We start from the raw sequence: 26,659 nt of genomic DNA, 5'->3' as shown, positions 1-26,659 counted from the left end.
GGTCAATAGCTGTGGCGCATGGGCTTAGTTGCGCCATGGCAGGTGGGATTTTCCCCGATCAGGGATCCAACCCTTGTCTCCTGCATTGGTCAGTAGATTCTTTACCACTGAACCACCAGGGACACCCTGAAATGTGTCCTTAAAATAAAGATGATAAGATTCAGAAACAGCCATATGAACAGGAGTTTGGAATACGTGGGCTTTGTGAAGAGTTCCACTTTTTCTTTAGAAAGCAAAGTTACCTGGTTTGAGGGGAAATGGTGTTCTAGTTAGCTGTTCCTTCGGTTCAGTTCAGTCATTCAGTAGTGTCTGACTCTTTGCGACCCCGTGAATCGCAGCACGCCAGGCCTCCCTGTCCATCACAAACTCCCAGAGCTTACTCAAACTCATGTCTATCGAGTCCATGATGCCATCCAGCCATCTCACCCTCTGTCGTCCCCTTCTCCTCCTGCCCCCAATCCCTCCCAGCATCAGGGTTTTTTCCAATGTGTCAACTCTTCACATGAGGTGGCCAAAGTACTGGAGTTTCAGCTTCAGCGTCAGTCCTTCCAATGAACACCCAGGACTGATCTCCTTTAGGATGGACTGGTTGGATCTCCTTGCAGTCCAAGGGACTCTCAAGAGTCTTCTCCAACACCACAGTTCAAAAGCATCAATTTTTCGGCTCTCAGCTTTCTTCACAGTCCAACTCTTACATCCATACATGACCACTGGAAAAACCATAGCCTTGACTAGACGGACCTTTGTTGGCAAAGTAATGTCTCTGCTTTTCAATATGCTATCTAGGTTGGTTATAACTTTCCTTCCAAGGAGTAAGTATCTTAGTGAATTTCAAAAGCCTTAAGGTGACTCACATGAACAATCATTACAAGCAATTTCTTCTGTCCTTAGCATTAATCTCCAGAGGCATTTAAATTCCATGAGTCCTCTTTTCCCACAAAGGAAGACTCCTTTGCTGTGTTCAGAGTCTTTCTACACAGAAGAACTTATGTTCACCTTTATATTCTTTCTACTCTGCTATACTCTAAAAAAAACAGAGTTCAGAACCAAAAATTATTATTATTACTATTAATTTTAGATCACCACTATCTAACTAACTTTGGAACTAACTAACTAACTTTTCCGCTAACTTTGGAAAAGTTATCAAGTAACTTTGCCTATCAGTATTGAATAATAGATTTTGGGTGAAGAGGGGATGGTTTGGGAAAACAAAACCTTCCTGGAAGTGTATTATACAATAGCATAGAAATGTAAGTTGAAAAAATTTTCAGAGTTTATTTAGTCCAGCTCCCTTATTTTTAACATGAGGCAGTTGAAACACATTTACCTCTGTGTAAGTAAAGCAACTTGACTAAGGTCATATAGTGTATCCAGTGCAATGCTTTTTGGATGCAAAGAACAGAAAACTTGACTTATTACAAACTGACCTAAATTATGACTCAATTTATCTCACTAAAAGTTAGGATAGATAAGTGGCTCAGTGGTAAAGAATCCACCTGCCAATGCAGGAGATGTGGATTTGACCCCTGGCTGGGGAAGATCCCCTGGAGAAGGAAATGGTAAACCACTCCAGTATTGTTGCCTCGGAAAGCCCATGGACAGAGGACCCTGGCAGGCTACAGTCCACGGGGTCAAAAAAGAATCAGATACGACTTAGTGACTAAACAACAGCAACAGCAAAATTAGTTTTCTTGGGCTGTCATAGCAAAATATCACAGACTCGGTGGCCTAACTAACATATGCTTATATTCTCACAGTTGGATGGCTGGATGGCATCACCGGCTCAATGGACATGAGCTTGAGCAAGCTCTGGGAGTTGGTGATGGACAGGGAGGCCTGGTGTGCTGCAGCCCATGGGGTCAAGAAGAGCTGGACATGACTGAGTGACTGAACTGAACTGAACTGAAGAGGCTTTGAGATGTCAGCCGGGGTGGTTTCTCCTGAAGTCCATCTCTTTTTCTTGTAAGTAGCCACCTTCTCTGTATACGCATCACTTCTGTCTTTTCCTCTTCTTTTAAGGACACCAGTCCTATTGGCTTGAGGCCCACTCATTCGTTGTTGCTCAGCTGTTATTCATGTCTGACTCTTCCTGCCAAACATTGGCTGCACCTTGCCAGGCTCCTCTGTCCTTCACTATCTCCTGGAGCTTGCTCCAAGAGGCCCACTCATATGCCCTGATTTAATTTTAATTATCTCTTTGAAGGCTCTATCTCTAAATATAGTCACATTGGCAGTTAGAGTCTCAACTTATGAACTTTGGGAACCCAATTCAATCCATAATGGTGAACACAGTTGGGCCTGATGTTTTCTACTTAGGGAGGTTACTAATTATTGATTCTGTTTATTTAACAGACAGCGGCCTATTCAGACTGTCTATTCTTGTGTGAATCTGGAGAAAACACTTTTTAAGAAATTGGTCCATTTAATCTAGGTTATCAAATTTGTGGGCATAGAGTTGTTCACTGTATTCTTTCACTATCTTTTTTACATTCATAGGATCTAATGATGTCCTCTCTTTTGTTTCCAATATTAGTAATTTTTGAACTTCTTTTTCTCTTAGCCTGGCTAGAGATTTATCCAGAGAAGCAGCTTTGGGTTTCATCAATTTTCTTTTTTGAGATGCTTGTTTCAATTTTATTGATTCCTGCTCTAATGCTTATTATTTCTTTTCTTCTATTTTGATTTAATTTGCTTTTCTCTTCCTAGTTTCCTAAGGTGGAAACTTAGATGATTGATTTTAGAGATTTCTTCTTTTATATGCTTATAAATGTATGCATTTGATGCTATAAATTTTCTTCTAAGCACTACTTTTTTCTGTATACCACAGATTTTGATAAGTTGTTTTTCATTTTCATTTAGTTCAAAATATTTTAATTTTCCTCTCAAGATTTCTTCTTTAGCCCATATGTTATTTAGAAGCTTGCTATTTAATCTTTACATGTTTTTGGGTTTTTCATTTATCTTTCTGCCATTGATTGCTAGTTTAATTCCATTGTGATCCAGGAATAGACATTGCATTATTTCTATTCCTTTAAATCTATTAGAGCTTCTCTGGTAGCTCAGACAGTAAAGAATCTGCCTGCAATGCAGGAGACCTGGGTTGACCTCTGGGTTGGGAAGATCCCCTGGAGGAGGGTTTGCAATCCACTCCATATTCTTGCCTGGAGAATTCCTATGGACAGAGGAGCCTGGCAGGCTACAGCGCTAATTTATTAAGTTGTGTTTTATGGCTGAGAATGTGGTCCATGTGATCTTGAAAGGAATTCTGCTATTGTTGGATAAAGGAGTCTATATATAGCAATTACATCCTTTTGGTTGATGGTGCTCTGAATTCAACTGTGTTCTTCCTGATTTTCTGCCCCCTGAATCTCTGCATTTCTGATGGAGGTGTGTTGACATCTCCAACTATGATTGGTGAACTCATCCACTTCTCTTTGCAATTCTAATAGTTTTTGCCTCACATAGTTTGATGGTTGGTGTTAGGTAAACACACATTAACAGTTGCTATGTCTTCTTGGAGAATTATCTTTTTGTGATTATATAATGCCCTTCTTTATCCTTGATAACTTTTCTTGCTTTGAATTGTGCTGGTGTGAAATTAATATAGCTACTCCTACTTTCTTTTGATGTGACTTTTCTTTTCCTTCTCTAGTGTCTTTCAAAGAGCAGGTTTTTAACTTTGATAAGGTCTAATTTTCCAGTTTGTTCTCTGTGGATCATGTTTTTGGCGCTGTACAAAAGACTTTGCCTAACTCAAGGACATAACGGTTTTCTCCTATGATTTCTTACAGAAAATTTTGCCTAACTCAGGGGCACAGTGGATTTCTCCTATGGTTTCTTATTCAAAATTTATAGTTGTATGTTTAGGCCTACTCCCTTTTGAATAAATTTTTATGTGCAAGGTATGAATTGAAGTGCACCTCTTGCACCTGGATATCCAATTGTTCCAACAACACTGGTTGGAAATAACTGTCCTTTTTCTGTTAATGTGACTTTGCACTTTTGCCAAAAATCAATTTTCCATATACTTGTATGTATGTATTTATTTTCTGACTTTCTATTTTGTTCTGTTGATCTGTTTGTCTACTTGATGGTAATACTACACTGTATTGGTAGCTGTAGGTTTATAATGCTTTGAAATTATACAGTGCTAACTCTTCAACTTTGTTCTTCTTTTTCATTTATTTTGTTGTCCTAGGTTTTTTGAATTTTCATAAGGATTTTATAATCAGCTTGTCAATTTCCACAAAAATTCTGTTGGAATTTTGATTGAAATTTCAATGAATGTATTGACCACTTTGGGAAGAAGTGATAATAATGTTGCATCTTCTGATGCACAAACATGGTGTGAAAGTGAAAGTGTTAGTCCTGTGGGAGGACTCTCTTGCAGCCCCATGGATTGTATCCCCACCAGGATCCTCTGTTTATGGGATTTTCCAGGCAAGAATACTGGAGTGGGTTCCCATTTCCTACTCCAGGTAATCTTCCTGACCCAAGGATCCAACTGGAGTCTCTTGCATCTCCTGCATTGGCAGGCAGATTCTTTATAACTGCCACCTGGGAAGCCCCCTTAATAACCTCCCACTCTTTAAAAAAATGAATAGCCTTTAGTGGAACTTTTAACAGTGCTGTAGGCTGGCAGGGACAGTAGTTGGGAACTGATAATATTTCCATCACAACATCCATTCTAACTTTGTATCAGTCAAGGCAATCAGGAGATGGATACCGCTTAGGAAATTGATTACAAATTTCAATGTAAGTTTGAGCTCGGTGGCTCAGACAGTGAAGAATCTGCCTGCAATGCAGGAGACCTGGGTTCAGTCCCTGGGTTGGGAAGATCCTGTGAATTCCACAGAGGATCGGAATAACAAGGGACTGGGCTAATAAGTGAAGAGAACTCTAAAGAATATAGTAATAGCAGTTAAAAGAAGCAGAGAGATACAGCACCCAAAGAAAAAGTGTGCTCCCTTTCCCTTTAGAAATTTTGGGTATTAAAAAAAAAAACAAGAAATGCTCTTCCAAGAAAATGCTAAGCTTTCAGAAAGCCTTTAGACTTTGTCCGGCCTATGGAACACGATGTAAGAATATGCTACATTATCCCTTCGACTCATTAACTTTGTGAATGGTATTTGTCATTCATTCACTTATCGCTTCTAAAAATGTATGTCCGAGTTCCTACCTTGGGCCAGGCCCCGTTGCTGGCCTTGGGGGTAGGATGGTGAATGAACTACGGTCCGTACTGACGAGGAGCCGACAAGTCAGGGAAAACAAGTAGCGGCGGATTGTGGTAGCAGCTTTGGGGAAAGCGGGGCCCCTGGGAAAGCAGGCGACAAAGGCTGCCCTCCGGGGAGAAGCTGGCCCCGGGAGGGAGACAGGGGCACCTCGCCAAGGGCAGAGCTGTTCCAGCCTCGGTCTACACCGCGCGGGCGGAGCTAGGTCCGAGGCAGGATGGGGCTGCAGTCCTTCACAGCCAGGACCCCGGGGAAGAAATCCAGATTCTTGTCGGCGTGCAATTGGAAGCCACCTGGGGGTTAATCACGCGAGATTTATCTGATCCGTTTTAAGTGAGATCTGGCGTGGTATGCATCTTTGCTGGTGGTGATCCGGGCAGAAGGGAGGACATTCTCATACTCTTAATTATCATCCCACCGTGCGAATTTCCTCGCTTCCTATCTTCTAACGCATTTAGTGGGCACGTTCGGGACATTCGTCTAACCCCATAAACAAACAAGAAATAAGGCGGCAGATACGGAAGCGGCCACCGGGAGGAAATGAAAGTGGACTGGGTCGGGTTGGGGTCAGAGTGGGGCGGCGGGCCAGGACCAGGGCGAGCTGGCAGACCCAGCGGAGAACTTACACTCTCTGATTTATTATTATTATTATTTGCTGGAGCCGGTAGCTAGGGAAGACAACCAACAAGTCCTCTTTCCCCGCATTCTGAAGCTGCAGCCATCGAACTCCCGCTAGATGGCCCCGCCTCGGAACCTTGTTACACGGGAACTCTATTTTACTGGAACCTTGTTTCAGCCGAATAGATGCCGAAGTTCCCGTTACTGCAGGACGCAAATGTAACGGGACGCTTCCGGTTAGGAATCATGGCCGCGGCCGTTGGCGACTCACGTGTGAGTGCGGGGAAAATGCTGAAAAATTCACTAAGGAGGAAGAAGAGGATGAAAACGGTAGTAGCATCGGAGCTGGGAGATAAGGACAAAGACGCTTCCGATAATGAAGGTAACGTACTTGGGCTGAGCTTTGGCTGCTCAGAGAAAAGACCGGGCCGAGTTTGCGGGAAGCAGGGGGTGCGAGTGAATATCCCGCTGGCAGCCCGAATTTCTTCTCCCCAGAACGGCGAAGGAGCGAGTTTGGCTCCGTGTGAGAAGGTTTGAGAAAGTGGTGTTCAGGGGGAGGTCGCTGTCGCGTGTTAAAGCTTCCAAGTTCATTTATTAGATATTTTCATTGTCACTGTAATTAAGATGAATCTGTTGCTTTAAGCAAAAAAGAAAAAAAAAAAAGGCTTATCGTAGCAAGGGGCGAAAGGAAGGACGATATCTAAAATTACAAGAATGAGTTGGGTCTCCTAGGGAGCAAGGAGGGAAAGGCGGAGGAAGACGGCTGGTATACTTGAATTTTCTTGTGCAGTAGGTGCGTGCGTGTGTTGGGGAATTAGGGGTGCGATACTAGTGAGGGAACCGTAGGTGGTTAAAGTGGAGTAAATAAAAGCGGTTGATAAAGATGTCTTTCAGAGACGTTTATACTGAAAGGAAGGAAATGTATTTTGAGGCTTTCAACTATGGTGCGTCCGTGCTGCTACTCTTTACCATCGTTCTTGGCACTGGCTTCTCAGGTTACAAGGGGTCGCAGACGACCCCTGACCTTATCCTGCTCAGAGATTGCTCCTTAATATATTGAGAGGTAGTTCTCATGATCCTGGTCCAGCTAACAGTAAGGATGGAGACAGAGAAACCCATATCCTGTAGAACCCAGTCGAGGCATTGCTTCCTTCTGTCTTATACATAAACCTCATACTGTAGGATTATTTTTCTTTTAACGTGTTTCTCTCCTTATGGATACAAGTTGTTCAAGTGCTGGAACATGTCTTTATTTTTATTCTCATGGGGACTCCCTTATACATTTTGGTACTAAGTAAGTTTTCTTGCTGAATAAATAAATAAGGAGTCATTTCATCATATCCAGTGGAGAATGGAATCATTTCATCATATCCAATGGATAATCCAAGGATATGGGCCTTAGTTTTCTAAGTCTGGGGGTGGAGAGCACAGTGTCCTCAGACATAGGGAAAGCACACACTGTGGCATGTAGTCTCCTGAAACACACGGCTAGTTAGGTTGAAATGAATTGTTGGCTGTGGCCCTAGCTATTCAGAGGTGTTATTGAGACTGGGAACAGGATAAAGCCAGATTGTAAAGGATCATGCGTGCCCTATGAAGAAGATTGGATTCTCTATCTGTAGGCAGTATGGAGCTCTTGAGACATTTTAAGCAAGAGAATGACACTTCGTTATAAAAATCACTTCTCACTGTATGGTGACTGCTGTAGAGTGCCAGAACAATTAGGCAAAGTTGCAAAGCTCTGCTAGGGTTTGCACTAGGAAAGTACAGTGAAGACAGGAGGTCCCGCTCCCCCTCCGAAATGTTTTTCAGAAGGAAAGCATTAAATTTTCTAGACAACCAACTTCCAAATAAATTCGTAGCACCATAAATTTTGGGTACATTCCTGTTAGCAAAAGTAGGTAGTAATAATAATAGTTTAGGTACTGTATCACTTTAATTCTCATAACAATCCTGTAAGACAGGGTTATTGTTAATATTATCCTCATTTTACTTGTAAGAAACTGAGCTGTAGAGAGTTTGCATCTTGCTCCCACAGTGCATAAGCTGATAAGTTGATAGAGGACACCACTAGTATTGGAGCTTGCTCTGTAGTTTCTGCTCTGACCCCTAACTCTCTGATGTGGTTGAGGAACCAGGAGGACAGAAATGATCAAACAAAACAAAACTTTCTGGAAAGTAAAAGAGCAGGGCCACAGAATCTTAAGCACGAAATGGATATGAGCAGACCATGGTATTGAGACAGGTTTTTGTTCCACTAAGGTTCTATCACTAAGGGGTGTTTTTGTGGTCAGATTTTATAGCACTCTTTCCACCGTTTATAACTGTAGTCTTCCTTCCTCTCTTCTCCCATCCTTTCCTTTCTTTTCTCCTAAAATCTGTGTATTATCTCCAGAAATAAATGATCACTCTTTTCTCAGTTGTGTAAGAGGCATCTGTGTGCTGCCTTTCAGAGGGACTTTGGGCTCCTTATGAGGGAACTTGCCTCAGTTCCCTCATCCATAAAATGAGTTTGAGTAAACTCCGGAAGTTGGTGATGGACAGGGAGGCCTGGCGTGCTGCGATTCATGGGATCGCAAAGAGTCGGACACGACTGAGCGACTGAACTGAACTGAACTGAATAGTGTCTCCTCAGGATTGTTGTGAAGATTCAGTGGACTGATGTATGTGAAGCATTTAATTTAATGGTTGGTACATGGCAACCATAAAATAAATACTATACCCTTTCGGCTCAGTGGTAAAGAATCTGCCTGCCAGTGCAGGAGACGCAGGTTTGATCCCTGGGTTGGGAAGATCCCCTGGAGAAGAAAATGACAACCTACTCCAGTATCCTTGCTTGGGAAATTCCATGGGCAGAGGAGCCTGGTGAGCTACAGTCCATAGGTTTGCAAAGAGCCAGGCACTATTTATCAACTAAACAACAACAGCCTACTCATAAATATTTGGAGTCATGATTGTGACATCTTTTCTGATCTAACAAAACTGCTAGTCCCATCTCTCGGCCACCCAGTAAGCCTTCCAGCCTTTGATAACAGTGATGTTTATAAGCTGGTGCTTTCTCCAGAAAGAGGTTAGAATTTCCTCAGGTAACCCTACAAGGGAGCTGATGGCTTTTCTGTTTTCCAGATGAGGAGACAGTGGCTTGGAGATACTGTTTTCCATTATAGTAGAAAGCCTCTCAGTGGAAAACTTTTCAGTCCGTAGATGCCAGATGTTATCTCTTTATTCTGTCCTTCTTACTCTGTAATTAACCATTCAGTCATGTTTTCTTGGTAAAATTGGGTGTTAATAGTGGTTCTGTTTATTTTTCAGTGATAGTGATTTTGACAGTCATGGATTGTCTCTGCCTAGTTGTTCTGTAGATAGCGTACACTTAATATTTGCCAAGCTGAGTTCATGATTTCATCTTCAAAACAGAATCCGGTGAATAAGGAGGATGGCCCATGTCACTGTGCGCCGGTGATCTGCCTGTGACCTGACTATTTACTCCTCCGGTCGCACGTCTTGTTGCCGCCTAGCTCGCTGGTGACGCAGTGTTGGGACTCCTCACCTCTTGAACATGTTTGCCCTCCTCCCTCCTCACCATGCCTATGCTGACCCACTAGCTACTCTTTTTTTTCCCTTCACTTGGTCTTAACCAGCTTCTCTAGATTTCTATTTAGTTGTCTCCCTCTGCCTTTTCTTTCAGGATTTAGAACGTGTCTCTTCAATAAAGACAATAAAAGGCCTTTTATTTAATAAATTCAGTAATGTAGGCCCTTTGGATGGAGATGTTTTCCTTTGGTTTAACTCAGAATTTTCTATTTAATATAAGAAATGGATTTTTTTTTCCTCCTGTGAAATCAGATATTTCTGGGAAGGTGATGCATGAAAACAGCTTTTCTCTTTTTTAAAAAATTTATTTATTTATTTGGCTGCTTTGAGTATTAATTGCAGCAAGCAGGTTTAGCTGCCTCACAATATGCAGGATCTTATCTCCCTGCCAGGGATTGAACCTGTGTCCCCTGCATTGGAAAGCAGATTCTTAACCACTGGACCACCAGGAAAGTCCCCGGAAATAGCTTTTCTAGTTCAGATATTTGTGTACATGTGGCCTTGGCAGAACCGTATTATCAAAAATTAACAGAGCCTGGGTTCTGAGAGACTATAAAGGCAGGCGATTGAAGCGGACTTCAGACACATGAGGAATCAGCATGCACATTACAGGCTTGTTATTGAAGTGTACCAGCTCATTTTATCAGGAAATTGAGTCAGAGACTTATCTTTGAATTTTAATTGGTTCATAAAAATTGATAAGGACGTGCCGTATATCAACATTTGAAAGCAGCTTCCTTCAGCGAGATGCTACTTAAATTTCCTAGAAAAACACGAGTATAGCCCATGTGTTGTTTGCGCTTTTATTTTTCATCTTCTGACTTTAATTTCTTTTGACATGTTGTTTAAGAAAGGTAGGAAGTTGTGCTTTCATGAGTGTAAAACTCTTGGATATTGTTTGTCAGACTTTGCAGAAGTTTCCTAGTTCTGTTACCTTAAAGCCTTGGTAAAAGCTGTGTTTCAGAACTTGGCATGAATCCTGATATGTGATGGAGTACTTGATATCCATTTATTATAAAAGTGGAAACTTCTCTTAATGTGATTTTTACACTTTTCTCATGTACCAGATATCACTGAGGTTACAGATTAGCAGAAGTCATATGCGATATAAACTTGAATGATAGCAAAATGCTTCAGACTGTTAAGTTTTGGTAAATTGTAATGCTTACTCTTCAGTAGGGTTTGAACTTTGGTCATAGTAAAATTGCGAATGATCCCAAATCAGAGATGTGTGTAAGGTAAGATGCTGTAGTCAGCATTTGAGTAATACATAAGTGGCAAGCATTATAAAGGAGAGGACGACACCCCTAAATGAGTTAACCTGGAACTACTCAGATTTTCTGAATTAATACCTTGGTGGTGGTTTAGATACCATGTGTGCTTGGCTCTTAGGTTTGTAGTCTAAATAAAAAACACAGCCTTTCCAGTCAGTAGATAATTCAGGTGAAAAAAATGAAAACAGTGGTGGTGATATCAAGTATTATAAAGAGCAGTCACGGCAACCCATTGCGATTTTCTTGCCTGGGAAATCCCATGGACATAGGAGCCTTGTGGGCTACAGTTCACAAGCTTGCAAAACGTGACTTAGTGATTAAACAACAACGATAACCTCTACCTCTGAGCTACTGAATTACTTAGATCTACAGAATTTATGCACTGTTGGAGGTTTATATGCAGTGCCTATGTGCTTAAGACTGTAATATTTATTTAAAAAAAAAAAAGCTCTGCAGTCAGTAAATCAACCCATGTAAAAAAAGCCTTGGTCCAGTGCCATCAAGTGATTGACTGCTCCCGCATAGCATGTGCCCATATGTCTATAAACTAGTAGGGAGGAATGGTAATTTCGTTTTTTCTGAATTATTCTGGTCACATATTTGAATAATAGCTATATACTTCTAAAACAAGACTTGATAACAATCCAGTTTAGAAGGTCCTAGGAACAATCCCTTCCTTTTTTGATGAACTGCAAAGCAGTATTTAAGATATAATAACCTAGCAAGTAAATAAACTTTTCATCAAACTGTAGCTTATAACCTCCTGCATCCTTTAAGTTACTTAAAATAGCAAAGGAACATGCCTAAGAAATGGAGTACATCATAGTCCTACTTGAGTGGTTTAGCAATTTATAGAACAGGCTCAGGAAACAGACTACTTCCAGGCTCTGTCTGGCTTGCCCAGATAGCACATAGTAATCACATCCGACAGTTTGTCCCATGGTAAAACTTTCATTTTTGGTTATTTTTATGGAAACCTGAGTAACTTCATTTTTTTTTTTAGAGGTAAATGCTTTTTAAAAAAGTTTTCAAGTATCAATTTTGAATACTCTAAATTAAGTAGTAAAGGGCAAGAAAGAGCACATGGCGTGATAGAACAGATGCTTTATACCTGGATGGGGAGCAGTGGTTTCCTAGAGCTCTGTATGACTGGGGGTGAAGTGAGAATGGGTTGTGAGCACTGGCTGTTCTGGTTACCTGTGGCTTAGAGAGAAATTCCTCTTTTAATTCAAGCTTTATTAAGCTATTGAGTTGGCCAAAAAGTTTGTTCAGGTTTTTGGTAGGATAAACCCAAATGAACTTTTTGGCCAATCCAATGTGTTGTGGCTGTTCTCTGCATTAGTTCAGTATACATTAGTCTGAGTTGAATCTTGGAATCAGAACTATGTAGTGCCTTAGAAATCAGCACCCTGTCACGCACCTTGTTCACTTTGTGGCTCTGGAGATTTTTAAAACTTTTCTAAGCTTCAGAACCATTCTGTTTGTAAATAGGATAATAATAGCATCTCAGAGAGTGTTGTGAGGATTAAGTAATAATGCATAAAAAGCCCTTTAAATAGTACCTTGCCCTAAACACTTGTTAACTAGTTAATATTCATCACTGTTTTACAGTGCTTGGAAAACTGTAGGAGAGAGACATCAACCGCTTCTGAAATAGAATCAAAGGTTACTTGCTCACCATGAACACCTGGCATATGGGTTAGAGGATAGCCAAGACTGGATGGAATTATGGTGGAAGGAAAATTTATTCCCCCTCCCCCTGTCTTTTGTCAATCCTTTTTAGGACTTTTGGTATGCCTCCCTGCTCTGCCTCCAAGGTTCTTAGTCTCCTTGTCTGTCTTCTGGTTATTGTCATCTATTTAATGCCTACTGTGTGCTAGAGCTGTGCTAAGTGCTTTTCCTGTTTTATCTCATTTAATCATCATAACAACCTAGTGAGATAGGTACTGTTTTTTTCCCAGTTTACTAAGACACAGAGGGGTTAGGTAACTTGCCCAAGGTTATGCTAGTAGGAAGTAATGGAAATGGGGCATAACTCCACGTCTGCTCCTTTTATATTCTGAGTGCTTAACCCGTGTGCTGTAAAGCTTTCCATTCAGCACCTCCTGTGTCCTGTAGATTCCAGCCACTAGAGCTGTTTGTTCTTTGCTCCTGTCTTCTCTTCAGCCACATTATGTATGTCCTGAGGGGCATGAGGGTGGGGGGCAGGGAAGGGTGTAATTGACACGTTTCCTAAGGGCTAGGCACTCTTTTCAGAAACTGAGTTAATTACCATAAAGCCCCATGAAGTAGGTGCTGTTTTATTGCCATTTTCACAGACGAGGAAACTAAGATTGAGAAGGTAAAAACCTTCAGAAAAGTCACGTAGGTTTGTGTCTGGAGTTAAGATTGAATCAGGCAGCCTGAGTTCTGTGTCTTTACTCTTTAACCACTACTAACTGATCTCAAATTTTTATAAGTACTGTTTGATTTAAAGTAAACTCTAAAGGTGTGACATAAGATCAAGGTTAAGCAATATCCTTAATGCTCCCAGATGATAATTGTATTTTAAAAGAACAACCTTTTTAATCCAGTAGAGAAACTTTCTTAGAAGGAGGGATCTGAGGTAAGTGGGAGGTGAAAATAGCAGTAGCAGTTTGGCTGCTTGCTGAAGTACACACCTATAGTGCACCTGGGGCTTGATGTATGTTTTTTTCTTGGGTGATAAATCAGACCGGCTTATTTATATAAACTAACCAGCTTTTCATACCCAGTTCTCACTGTTCAATCCCCACATCTCCAGTTTCAGCCTGTATGAACTCCTTTATGTTTTATAGATATCTCATCTTCTTCAGCACCCTGTGCTTTTTGGGCATGCTGGGTTCTTCTGCCTGGAGTGTCGTAGTGGTGATTACAATACTAATTCTAATTTTATTACAGAGCACTGACTCAAATCTAGAATGTTTCGGTTCTAGATCCAATGATCTCTCCCATGCCTCTTTCATTTGGCCTTATTGTAGAATTTTACTTATTTGGCCTTTTCTTTCTCTTGTCATTCCAGCTCTTACTTTACCTTTAAGAAGTAACTTGAAATCATCTTTGTAAAAGGTACCCCTAAACCTTTTCTTTGTTATTTTTCTATTAGAAGAATGCTTACAAATTTTAAACCAAAGTTTTCTATTAGTATCCTGCTAAATATTTGACTTCTTCAAGGGGAAAATCTAGATTTTTCATTTTCTCCTTCTTTCATCTTCATTCACGAGTACTTGGTAAATATTGAAGGACTGTGAGTCTTTTAAAAAACTTTATCCCAGTTCCAAAGGCTAGTGGAAGTTTGGAGAAAGTGCAGCAAGAGATGGAGAGATGCCTCTGCCTACCTGGTTACCTCAGAAGTCTAACCTTGCCCTGCCCAATGTGGCCACTAGTCACGGTGAAGTAATTAAAACTTCGTCGAGTTAAAAAAAAATTCAGTGACTTCATTGTACTAGCCACATGTGAAGGACCCACTAGGCTCTTGTGGTTGGTAGGCAGCTCTGATAAGAGAACATTTTCATAAGCACTAGGTTCTGTTGGAACCATTAGTTATTACTTCCAGTAAGCATTCTTTGTCGCCCTTCCTTAATTTCCAGGTTTTTAAAATAGAATGCAAAATTAGAGTTAATGTTTAAAATAAAATTCCTTCAAAGGAATTTTTTGCTTATCTGGGGCCTTTAGATCCCTGGGTTACATCCACTTCTGTTGAATATCAGTTTGTGGTAAATTAAAAAAATTCTCATCTTCATTGGCCACGGTAAATTTTTAAGGGTCAGTTCTATTTTCTGACTTGTGTAGTGATTTGCTTTGGTATTCCAGAAGAAAACTTTGTTTTGTAGTATGCTAGCTGACCGCATGACATTGACATATTTAAATTTATTTCTAGGAAATACCATCATTTCCATTGGCCGTGAGTGCATGACTGAAAACTTCTGAGTTAGGGTGTCTTAAAAATATAATAAAAAGCCATGACTGCAGCAAATTCTTCTGGAATTTTTTTTTTTTTAATTGGTGGGGTAAGTGCAGGTTGTATGAAATGGTGTTATAAAACTTCATGAATTCATTGTGTCCATAGCATGCATGTTATGCATGCATGGTAGTCAAACTGGGTAAGAAACAAAGCAAAGAAAGATAGCCCCGGTTTAGAAATGGAGAACTGCAGTGGCTTATACAGCCAGAACGTCTTTGGCTGCCTTTACAGTGTTGGTGAATATGTGAAATTCACTGCAGTTTGTGTGTGACTTCATTAGGACAAAACACTAGGTGTCAGTGTTGTAGTTTTGACATTTTTTACCAGGAACCAGTAAAAACCTCTGCTGCTGATCACTCAGATTCTTCATTGACACAAACCATTGTGCCTCTTTACATTTAGATGAATGCGTGCCTAGAAGAAGTACTTTTCAAAGAATTGTTTATTTTGTTGTTAGTATCTGTCCAGTGCTGCTGACTCTGAGGAATAAACATATTCTGTATTAACATACATGTTTTTCACTTAACTACATTCCCCAGACTGTTTCTCAATGTACTTTCCAGGGAACGCTGGTCCTAGGAGATGCTTCTGGGCTTTGGAATCTGGTGTATAGTAGACACACAGATTTTCATTGAATAGTAGTGCTTTCAGCTTTTGTTTGGCAAAATTTGTATACTTTCTCTTACATTGCAGAGTGAGTGTTTTTGTATCACCTAAATCTGCATGTCACATCCTTGTCACCTTCTCAGATTTCTTAAATTTGTCAGGCATACAGGATACAGTGGAGGCTTCAAATTATGCATCAAATTAAGTTCTCTTTCAAAACTTTTTTTTCTTTTTTAAGAAATATGCAACACATTAGGGCAGTAGAATTATTAATGATTCTTGCTTCTTTTGGAGAAGGAAATGGCAACCCACTCCAGTATTCTTGCCTGGAGAATCCCAGGGACAGAGGAGCCTGGTGGGCTGCCGTCTGTGGGGTCGCACAGAGTCTGACACGACTGAAGCGACTTAGCAGCAGCAGCAGCCCCTTGCTTCTTATCATTTCCTTTAATTTTTTTGATACCATTAACATACTTTATGTAAGATCATGCTTTTTTAAAGTATTATTTTGCCCTCCGTGTTTAATTTTATGTATTGTTCTGTTACTTTTTGAAGATACTTCATTTTTACTCCTATGCTTGAGACTCATTCTATATATGTATAAACTGATTTGTTTTATACATTTTTATTTGCCATTTTCCAATATGCTGCAAATTTTTGTTTGAAATGTATTAAATAGTTTTCCATCCTTTTGTTTCATGAGTTCTCAGCAATCAAAAAAAACAAAGATATTAGTCAAATGTAATACCAAAAAGCAAGTGTAGTGATGATTAAGTCAAGTCATTAAAGCAGTTCTGTCTTAAGTCATGACTTCAAGTCAAGAGGTTAGGGAGGATCCCTCAGAGTGGAAGAGCCGACTATATAGTCAGTTCCATTCTCTTTGATCGTAGCCATGAGGTAATATAAAATTACTTTTGAAGTCTTTCTTAATTTAGCCCCGCAGGTTTTTGAAGAGCAAAGCAGAAGCGCTTCAGAAGGCTCTGGCATACAGTTGCACACAGATTTCACTGGCGCTTGTGCTCTTGTTGTTAAACTGCAGTGAGCTTCAGAATTTGAGACAGACTGCAACACTTAAAGTACCCAGGGGTTCTCAGCAAGTTGGTTTTCAAGCGAGACCACCAACTGGATTGTGTTTTGGCCACTCCTCTGATCTCAGCTGTTTTAATCTTACAGATGACATAGTATCACGTGTATGCTTCTTTGGGTGGTTCTGGGTGGTCTGCATGGTACAGCTCCACAGTGTACAAATTTGTATCCTTCACTCAAAACTTGATATTTTCATTTGGCCGTCCAGCAGTGCAGTCAAATTTGGGGCACATATCGCTTCATTAGATTATTTTTTCAAAAATGTTGCAGCACCCAGTTTATTAATGTTATAGACAGATTCTGTAAAAGGAAACAAGTGTTTAGATTTTTCCGAACCGGGATTCAGATTTTAAACATCAGGCCCAAAGCCCTCAGAGAACTTACTCTGACCTCTGTGCCGTGAAAACACTATTCCATTTTCTTGACAGATTAAAGTTTTTCGTTGTTACTTGTTTTTAAAATAATATTTGTTAGTCTCTTCAAGTAGTTTAATAATGCAGTTAAAAGCCTGTGGGTTTGCACACACCCTGCAGCAGCCCCATGGCAGCATCTGTCACCACTGACCACAGGAGCCCTGAGGCTGTTGGATTTACTTCCATTCCCTGGGTCCTGGGTGCTGATGCTGTGGCGGCCTCCCCCAGCCACATGGCCGGGCCAGGTCTTTGCGGGTAGGTGACAGGAGGATGGAGGGTCCTGCCGTTCTCCACTGTCACTGCTGCTGTGGCCCTTGGAAATAAGGATGGAGACAGATGGAGAACCATTAGCCTTAGGAAGGCACTTGGGGGTTTCACTGTGGCCTTGCCAAACAATACCTCCAGTATTAAAGTTCAGTTTGTTTCTACTGTTAGGTCCTCTCGGAAGCTGTGGATTGGAAAAAGATCACTTTTCCTCTGGTGATGATGCAGTGGAAGCTGACAGCGAAGATGAAGCTGAACCCCGCGAGGACGACAACGACAGTGCTGCAGACGCTAGTGTGGGGACTAATGCGGGCTGGGCAGATGCCATGGCTAGAATCCTGAACAAGAAGATTCCTGAGAGCAAGCCCGCCATCCTGCTCAGAAACAGAGAGCTGGAAAAGGACAAAGAGAAGTTAAAACAAGAGAGACTAGAGAAAAGGAAACAGGTGTGTCCTACCAGTTGTTCATTGTACATTGTGGTGGCAAGGCTAGTTCTCAGTGGTACCGAATTGTTCCTTTCAGTGTTTCTCCAGTTAACATTCCAGTTTGTAACTTGTGTTGTGTCTGTGACTGGATAACCAAGGTTGTGTTCAGAAACCTAGTCTGAATCGTTCTCTTGAGCATGTTTTTTATTCATCTAAGCAAAACAATAAAAACGTGAACTCCAAGGAAATGTATCCTTTTAAAAGTGAAGTACTTATACATGTGCCAGTGAGTCCCAGGTTTGAATATTTTATTCAACTTACCTGTCCAGATGTTAACTTTTATTAATAAAGCTAACTGTGAACTAATAGAATCGTATTAGTTACTTTTAGCTTAAAATCTATTTTATGATATAAATCTGTGATGATGTTATTGACAGGGTTGGTTGCAGTTCTGAAAAAAACTGTTTTGCTGATGGATAAACTTGAGTTCATTATATCTTTTGTTAAACCACTGATGGAAGAAGCTAGACTGGTGCTGTCTGCTAATGAAAGGCCAAAAGTTGGACTTTAAGTTTGCTGTTGTGTATTGCAAAGATAAACAATAATAAATGAACAGTAGAACAATAATATGTCTAAACTATTTGGCCGCTGAAATAGGTATTATACTTTAATGAAAGAAAAATAACTTTATACAGTCATACTGACAATATAAAAGTACTTATTTCCAAGAGGTACTTTATCCATAAAAAGGAGAGAAAACTTAAGTTCCAGTTGGCATTTGTTTCCTTTTAAGTTCACCATCCCCTTATCTTGTTTCAAGATGAATGTTTTCCTTGTTCATAATAACTGGGTGCTCTCTGTTGGAGGCTGTATAAAGATGGAACTTTTCAAGTGCTGCTCTTAGAACGTACTCTATTACTAATTCAATATTCTCATTGTACTTTATTTAAGATCAACTTTGTCTCTAAGTCTTACTGATAGCTTTTCAACTTAAAATTTGAACCTTTGTTTTTCTTTTTAATCTGGCAAAAACTAGAGGAGGCTTTAAGAATATCAGAATCCTTAATTACCCCTAGTGCCAATGTTTCAGTAAGAGAACAACATTTTAAAGCCAACAGAAAGAAATTCCTGAGTCTGCTCTGGACCAAAGCTTTGCTTGCTAGAGCTGATGCTGTCCACGTAATGCATGGAAGCACGCGCGTTCATACCGGGGACACGGCCCAGCAGCCACAAGTGCTCTGGGGTGTGTGCTTCTGGGCAGAGTCTGTGTAACTGTGTTTGTTTCTTAATGTTAATACTGTTGGCTTCCAGATATTGGCTGCCTATTTCTAATTATAAGTAGAGGAATACCTTTCAGAGTTAAAAAATACCTGGGGATCATGCATGCCTGTTATCCCCTGGGTACAAGAGATAATTAAGGATTGACTGTTTTAAAAGTAAGGTTTTTTTATTTCTGGTATAAACTGACAATGAATTTCATTACAGTTTTAAAATATCCGATTTGAGGAAGAAGCTATTTCTTTAAAAAGGCTTCAGAGTATAGCAAGAGAAAAGATTTGGTTTTACTGTGAAGAGATGTTTTTGTTAATACAAAGTGAGAGATCAGATGAATGAAGAAAAGGAAAAGATAAAAAGGAGACTTTTCCCCACTGATTCTTCCTGATTTTGATGCTTATTACCAGCTTCTTGATAATTAGTTCATCATATTCAGTATATTTGATGCTTGGTAATATGTTGACCTAAGTGGGGGACCTGGAGAAGCAAGTGTATCAAATCAAGGACCTGAGACCAGGAAACCCCCTGAGAACAGTTTTGAATGAGATGATGTTGTCTGTGGGATATTCTTATTTCCTAATCTGTTTCTATATCTGCATTATGAGAGGGAGTCAGCTTGCTGTAGTTTGTGACTGATAAGCCATATACGGCAAGGACAGTGGTCAGATGTGCCATAAGAGGAAAGAAGAACAGTCACTGTTTAAATAGGTTCTATCTATTACAGTGCTAATAGGACACAATGCTGTTCTTTTAAAAGCTGATACAAGTTCTTAATAATTCCGGCCGCTGGGGAAGTCAGTTTCTAAAAATAAAGAGACGCAGTGTTTAAACTCGTGGTTACGGAAGAGGGTGGTTTGGCGTCTTGCTGATGCTGCCTTCTGAGGCTTCTGGCGATGGCAGGTTGGGCACAGGGCTCCCTCGCCCCCAGCCTGGCCCTCCTGGCTCCGCACACTGGCGGTGCTCCAGGCCCCTGCTGTCGGAGAGCCTGCCGGCTGCTCACTGGGTGCGTCTCACATGACGCGCCAAGTGCTAACCGCAGGCTCCCGGAGCCGGACCCCTGAAAGGGTGGGTTTCTGAAAGGCCCCGTGACAAACTAAAGCTCGAATGATTTATTACCTTTGTCCTTTCACAGAGTATCATATCAAAGTGTGCTGCAGTTTCAAAAATGCCTAATGTTCTTTCACATAACACTATTTATAACACAGCTTGATAAGAAGCGGGAATGGGAAATGATGTGCAGAGTAAAGCCAGATGTTGTCAAAGACAAAGAAACGGAGAGAAATCTGCAGAGAATTGCTACGAGGTAAGACAGTGTTCTTGCCTTTTAAAAACTAAGTGCGCTAAAGCTTTGTAGTGATCCATTTCTGACGAGGTTTGATTCTTAAGCTCTGCCTGGTCTGAGCCAAGTGATTTACATCTCAGCCTGCCTACCTAATACTGGATTCAGCCACAGATTTTGGAGATCTCGTGAGGCAAGTGTCTAATGGGCTAAGTGTGTATTTGGTATGAGCCTATTTCAGATCATCTTGTGTTTTATGGTCATGAGAACATTATAATCAGACCTCTACCTGTGTTTCTCTTAGGATGCTTATCTAAGTTTATGGCATGAGGTGATTGTTTTTGTTATTTTGCACTATATTTATGACCTAACAAATTACACATTATAGCAGCTTTGTGCTGTCCTTTCACTTAGCATTTTTTTTTTTTTTAATCTTGGCACCAACATTTAGTTGATGACCTCTGTGCCCAGAGATGAATAGAATCTGGTGGCTGCTGCATGGTCCTTGCCCACTTACCTGTGGGGGTTCTAGTCTCTTTGGGAGCAAAGCTATGTCCTGTGTTTTGGGAGCATCTGACGGGAGGTTGTGTATGGAGTTGAGGAAGGCTCCTTGAAGGGGGTAGCAGTTACCATTTAATGGTAGGTTACCATTTAAAGAATACAGCAGTAACATTCAGTGAGATCCCCTTTAACTTCAAGCTGCCTATGGCAGTCCATCTGGGTGTTGGATGGTGAGCCAGTGAGGCCGGAGGGTTGAGGGAGTGAGGGCAGAGCCGGGCTGCTAACCGATCCCAGCGCTGACTGACTAGCTGGGTGTCCCTGGGCAGTTACTTAATTTCCTTCTGTCTCAGTTTATTTATCCATGGAAACAAGAAAACGTTATACCTACGCTATCGGATTTCTCTGAGAATTACATGAATTAATACCCACGCAGAGCTGAGAAGAGTACAGGATTGGTGCCAGAGAGTAAGTGCCCCTTACATTTTATACCCTGGGCATCTCCCTCTCAGCGCTGTGGTCCCAGCCCTGCTGTGAAGCATATGGAATTTTACCCATCTTATAAACAAATAAGCTAGGTTGGCGAGGTTTCTTGGATGCTGGCAGAGGACAGACGCTTGTAGATCAGAGACGAAGGACTGTTACTCACGGCTGAAGCCGTCACCAGAGCTTCACATCCCCACCAGTTCCCTGTGTCTCCGGGGGCAGCGCAGGTGCCCTCCATGCATGCCTGTGTGTGCGGTGGGTTGTGTTACAGGAGAGGAACTCTGTACCTGGGGATCCGTTGCTTTTATGGGGAACGGTAACAAGCCTGCTCTTTGTCTGGGGGGAGACATTACCTCATCTCTCAAGGTTGCTTACCGCAGACGCAGCCCTGAGAAACGGCCTGGTAAAGAGCGGTCAGGCCTTATGCTCTTCCGAACCCAGCAAGAGCGTGCAGGGATGCTCAGCACCTGTGGCGGAGCGCCTCCGCCGATGATGGTTATAGCAGCAACATGAAAAGATGATAGACGCTTAGAGCTGGAAGGGGTGTTGGTGGTGTAAAGCCGTGCTGGCCAGTAGAGATCGACTAGAAATCCAGTGTGAGCCACACGTGCAACTTAAAATTTTCTGAGCGCCTCCATGAAAAAAGTAAAAGAAGTGAAATTAAAGTCAATGATAAATTTTGTTTAACAATATATTCAAATTATTTCAACATGCAATAAATATAAAGCAAGTATTAATGAAATTAAAAATTTTTTTTCTCATACTGTCTTTAAAATCTAATGTGTATTTTAAACTTGGAGCACACTGCAACATTGTTCTGGCCTAGGTTATGTGTTCACTTGCTACATGTGGCCTGTGACTACTATAATGGACACCACAAGTCTTAATCTTCAGAATTTCCATGAGCTTAACTCCAGAACAAAGTACTTCAAATAAACTTAAAAAAAAATTAGTTTTATATAATAAGACTTGCAGGTAAGGCAGCTGAATACTTTCTAAGCTTCTTAGTATTATTTTTTCCATTTACAGGTAAAATCAAGATCCAGGAGCTCTTTCTGGTGTCAGATAATCAGATAGCTAACTGTAAAGCCTGTGCTCATCCCATTGACACTTAAAGTCTTCAGCCATTGTATGATTAGATTTTGAGAAGCAGATGTTTGTTCCAAAGTTGATTTAGAAAGATTGAAGCTGAGAAAAACCACAAATCAACTCACATGTATTTATCCTCTATTCAGATACTTATATTCATTCATTGAAGTGTATGTTCACTTTGCAGACTTTTTCCATGCTCTTGAGCGTTTATTAGATGACTGCCTCTTTTCTGAGCAGTGAAAATAGATTGCGTCTGTCCTCAAGAGTTTGTGTTCTAGTGTAATTGTTACGTAATGACATTATTCTGGTCATTTGTGTTCCATAGGGGTGTGGTGCAGTTATTTAATGCCGTTCAAAAGCATCAAAAGAATGTAGATGAGAAGGTTAAAGAAGCTGGAGGCTCTATTAGAAAACGAGCGAAGTTGATATCCTCGGTTTCCAAGAAGGACTTCATCAGTGTTCTGAGAGGGATGGATGGAAATGCAAGTGAGAAGACTTCTGCTGGGAAGAACTCGAAAGCGAAACAGGTAAGACTTCTACAGAAGATTCAGCACATCAGATAGATGTCGGCTCTTAGAGTTTGGAGGTTGAAAAGCATACTGTACCTGCGTGCCACAACCAAGACCTGATGCAGCCAAATTAAAAAAAAAAAATTAGAATTAATAGAATTAATTTTTTTTTCTTTTCAGATGTTATTAAGATTTCCACATGCCCACAGCCTGCTTTAACTCTGTATTCTTATGTTTCATGATGACTTATTCGGTATGGAAGTTGCAAGTTACAGATGCCAGGGCCTTGCTGTTAAAACTCAGGAACTGGTAGATTTAAGTAAATTTTTTAGAGATAGGACGGTCTCCTATCTGAAATCCTGCATTTTGTGCATTTTGTAGAATAGAAGGCCAAGTGAGGAATACAGCTTCAGTTGAGACTGTTAACCCACAGAGGTAATTGCCATGGTGCATAATTCTAAAGTGAAGAATTGGCGCTTTAGGAAGTATGATGAGAACTCATCCTTGTGCTGAGGCAGCTTTGACGATACTCGGCTGGTTGGGAGATAAAGAACGTAAATGCTTTTCGTGATCTTTGGCATGCAGCTCTGCTTCTCCAGCCCTTTGACCTATGAATCCCAGTAGCTTTCTTTTTACTGTACCAGGTGAAAGGTTCGGAAATGTGCTTTACTCTCAAAAGGGCTTATTTACTTTTTAAATTAAAGCAAAGTACAGTTGTATTTGAAGGCTTTGTTTCTGTTGCCAACAAAGAGAACTTCAATCAGGAAACTAGAGTTTCTATCATAAGTTTTTGTTAGTATTTTGGGAAAACAAACTCTGGCAAGAAGTTTAGGCATTTAGGAATTTCATGCTCTTCTAGAGTTGAAGTGTTTTTCAAGTTTCTTGATTAGGTTGCCATTTTATCTAATTTTGACAAAAATTTTCTAAGCTGTTTGAATTTATCTTCTGAATATGAAAAGGACTTCTGATATTTATGTAAGTGTGCTCACTAGTGCTGCCTTTCACAAGTTTGTCAGAAGTAATTATGAAGACATGAGTGCTATGATTGGGCATTTATACTTTTTAGTTAAAAAGTCTTAACAGACTGTCCTCACTCATGATAAAGAGTGTTTTATTGTAAGAATTGGAGAAATATTGAGCAGCACTGAATGAGAAAGAGCTGATGGAAAAGGAAAACGGTTTTTTTCCCCCTTTTCCTTGTTGGTTTCAAAATAACTCTTAATAGAAGCATTTGTTTTTGCTTTGGGATTAATTTTTTCATGAGTTATGAAAATACATGAAGGGTTCTTTTCAGTGGCATCATTATATTTTCTTTGTTACCATTTGCTTTTTTGCTCTTGACCTTCGATTTTTCCTACTTCAGTGATCACAGGCATGGTAGTAATCTGCGACAAGGTCAAAAACTGCTTGAGATGTTAACCAAAGTGGCTTGACTTTAAAAATTTATTTCTAGGGCTACCTACCCCACACCAGTGATAACTCTGGCACATTTTCTTTCTCTTAAAAATGTTTGTTTTCATACATTTATAGGAAAACTTTTAAGTACCTATTTGTACTTGGTGCTGTCCTTGTATCTTTTAAAGACTTACAATTCAGGTAGACACACAACCTCAAGGAAATAAGTAAATAAGATTAGTGTGACAACATAGAGATTCTAAACTGGTCCGTTTAGAAGTTTGTTATTGTCAGTTACACTGAGTATAACAGCTGTAATTAAGTGGCTGTCCCTATTTGTGTGGAGAAGTTCAAAGTAGCCAATATCCATTTAGGACATAGAGCAGTTTAGTCTGTGTCTAGTTGAAGTAGGTGGACTTTTAAGGCAACTGAAGAGGAGGAGGGAAGGCCAAAGTGGGAATAGATTTGGTGTGCCAGTGAGTCAGACATTAATGAACTGGATAAAGGAAGATGTTAATTAAGTAGAGAGTAAGATTTCCCTTTTTTATTTCACCTTGTCCTAGCACCATTGCTGCTACACAATTTCCTAATAGCCTCTCCTCTCCTCATACAAGCTTGACAGAAGAGCTCTTACGGAAGTTGCTCATTGTTCCTCTCTGGGTGTATTCAGAACACAGGCTTTTAATCTCGTATTCTTAATATTGTGCAATCTTTAGATTCCATTCACCTACAGACTGGATTCATTGGCAGATATCTTCCCAGATACCAGTCTGGATTATATCTTGAACTCCTTTACCTGGTTACACCAGTTATTTATGGTTGTTACATTAAGCAAACCTGGGTAGAGTTACAATAATGTAACATAGAGGGTGGATCTGTTAGTCAGCATACTTCAGGAGTGCTGTTGGTTGGGTGTGTGGTTCTCATTTGATTGTTTGTATTTGACTCCTTAGGAAGACTTACCACTTTGGAACCTTTTTTTTTTTTTTTTTTGAAGAACCCTGTTTCAAGAATTTCCATACTCCTGCAAGCTGTTAGAAACTTTGAGACATTGTGACAAATATTTCTTAACTGTGTCATGGCCCTGAACAAATTCCTTTTCTCAGAACCTTTTCTTTTTTGCTGCATCATTATATTTTGTTTAATTTTGTTTTCAAAGCAATAGGAACACAGTTTCAAAATAAAATAGCCAGTACCCTTCCCCATCCACCTCTACCCCTTGTTTCATTCCCTCACCCCAAAGTAATAGATAGTAAATCTTTCTACATATTTCTGTATATTAAATAATATTTATACTATCTCACTCTCAATGTTATTATCTTTAATGGAAGATGAAGAATTGGCATTCTTAATATTCCTTCACCCCCACACATCTAATACTTGGTCTTTCTAACATGATATATTCATATTTTGGCTGAATTAGTATTCACTGCGAACACTGTTCATTGCTCTGCAGAATAATGCACGGTAATATTATATTCTTTATTTCCTTGTAGTTTCTCTTTTCCTGGGACTAATGGCTGCCTCTTCTCATTTGCTTAGTTGTATGCACCGGAGCCTTCCTACATTCTGCAGAAGGAACCCTTAGCCCCGCTCAGTCCTGCTTTCTTCACGGCCGCCCTGCTGCAGGCCAGACGGTGGTCTCCACCTGGTGCGCACAGTCTGCCTGCAGCTCTGCTTTATCGCTGTCCTGGGCATTCCCTGTCTCTTTCCTGTGCAGCAGCCTCTGCTTCTGGGACTAAATGTCTTCTTTTCTCTTGACTTTCTCTCTCATTTGGACAGTTACATTTACCAGTAGCTTTCTGGGAAAGGGTTTAGGTATCCTCATGTTTTTAATTGATGTATTGGTTGGATACATGCAGTGGGTTGAATGGTGGTTGTTCACTTGCTCAGTTGTGTCCCACTCTCTGCATCCCTGTGGACTGCAGCACACCAGGCTTCCCTGTCATTCACTGTCTCCTGGAGTTTGCTCAAACTCATGTCCATTGAGTTGGTGATGCCATCTAACCATCTCATCGTCTGTCACCTCCTTCCCTTCCTGCCTTCACTCTTTCCCAACATCAGGGTCTTTTCCAGTGAGTTGGCTGTTCACATCAGATGGCCAAAGTATTGGAGTTTCAGCTTGAGCATCAGTCCTTCTCATGAATATTCACGGTTGATTTCCTTTAGGATTGACTGGTTTGATTACCTTGCTGTCCAAGGGACTCTCAAGAGTCTTCTCTAGCACCACAGTTCAAAAGCATCAGTTCTTCAGTGCACAGCCTTCTTTTATGGTCCACCTTTCACATCTGTGCATGACTACTGGAAAAACCATAGCTTTTGACTAGATGGACCTCTGTCCAAAGTGATGTTTCTGCTTTTTAATACGCTGTCTAGATTTGTTGTTGCATTTCTTGCAAAGAGCAAGTGTCTTTTAATTTCATGGCTGCAGTCATTGTCCACAGTAATTTTGGAGCCCACGAAAATGAAATGTGACATTGTTTCCATATTTCCCCATCTGTTTGCCGTGAAGTGATAAGACTGGATGCCACAATCTTCTTTTTTTTTTTTTAGTATATATTTTATTTTTAAACATTTTTATTGAAGTATAGTTGGATTCTTTTCCCATATAGGTCATTACAAAGTATCAAATAGA

General features: G+C 40.5%; 1 protein-coding gene and 1 long non-coding RNA gene across 2 annotated transcripts in view; one reads left to right on the top strand and one right to left on the bottom strand.

Annotated features, from left to right (window-relative positions):
• The first annotated feature begins 5,555 nt into the window (after positions 1-5,555).
• RRP15 (ribosomal RNA processing 15 homolog) overlaps positions 5,556-26,659 on the top strand; it is a 55,547-nt gene continuing 34,443 nt past the window's right edge. Inside the window, exons 1-4 of the mRNA XM_020901542.2 lie at positions 5,556-6,231; positions 17,237-17,511; positions 19,971-20,068; positions 22,446-22,647. Coding sequence (XP_020757201.2) covers positions 6,036-6,231; positions 17,237-17,511; positions 19,971-20,068; positions 22,446-22,647 — 771 coding nt within the window. The 5' untranslated portion in view covers positions 5,556-6,035. The remainder of the gene's footprint in view (positions 6,232-17,236; positions 17,512-19,970; positions 20,069-22,445; positions 22,648-26,659) is intronic.
• Positions 18,140-22,383, bottom strand: LOC110142398 (uncharacterized). The gene is made up of 3 exons (XR_002315310.2): positions 22,243-22,383; positions 21,382-21,660; positions 18,140-18,357 (listed from the first exon to the last, which is right to left on the bottom strand). It is a non-coding gene; the product is annotated as an uncharacterized lncRNA (long non-coding RNA).

Source organism: Odocoileus virginianus, chromosome 11 (assembly GCF_023699985.2).
Source record: "Odocoileus virginianus isolate 20LAN1187 ecotype Illinois chromosome 11, Ovbor_1.2, whole genome shotgun sequence".
Taxonomy (NCBI): Eukaryota; Metazoa; Chordata; class Mammalia; order Artiodactyla; family Cervidae; genus Odocoileus; species Odocoileus virginianus.
This window is presented reverse-complemented; position numbering and strand designations above follow the sequence as displayed.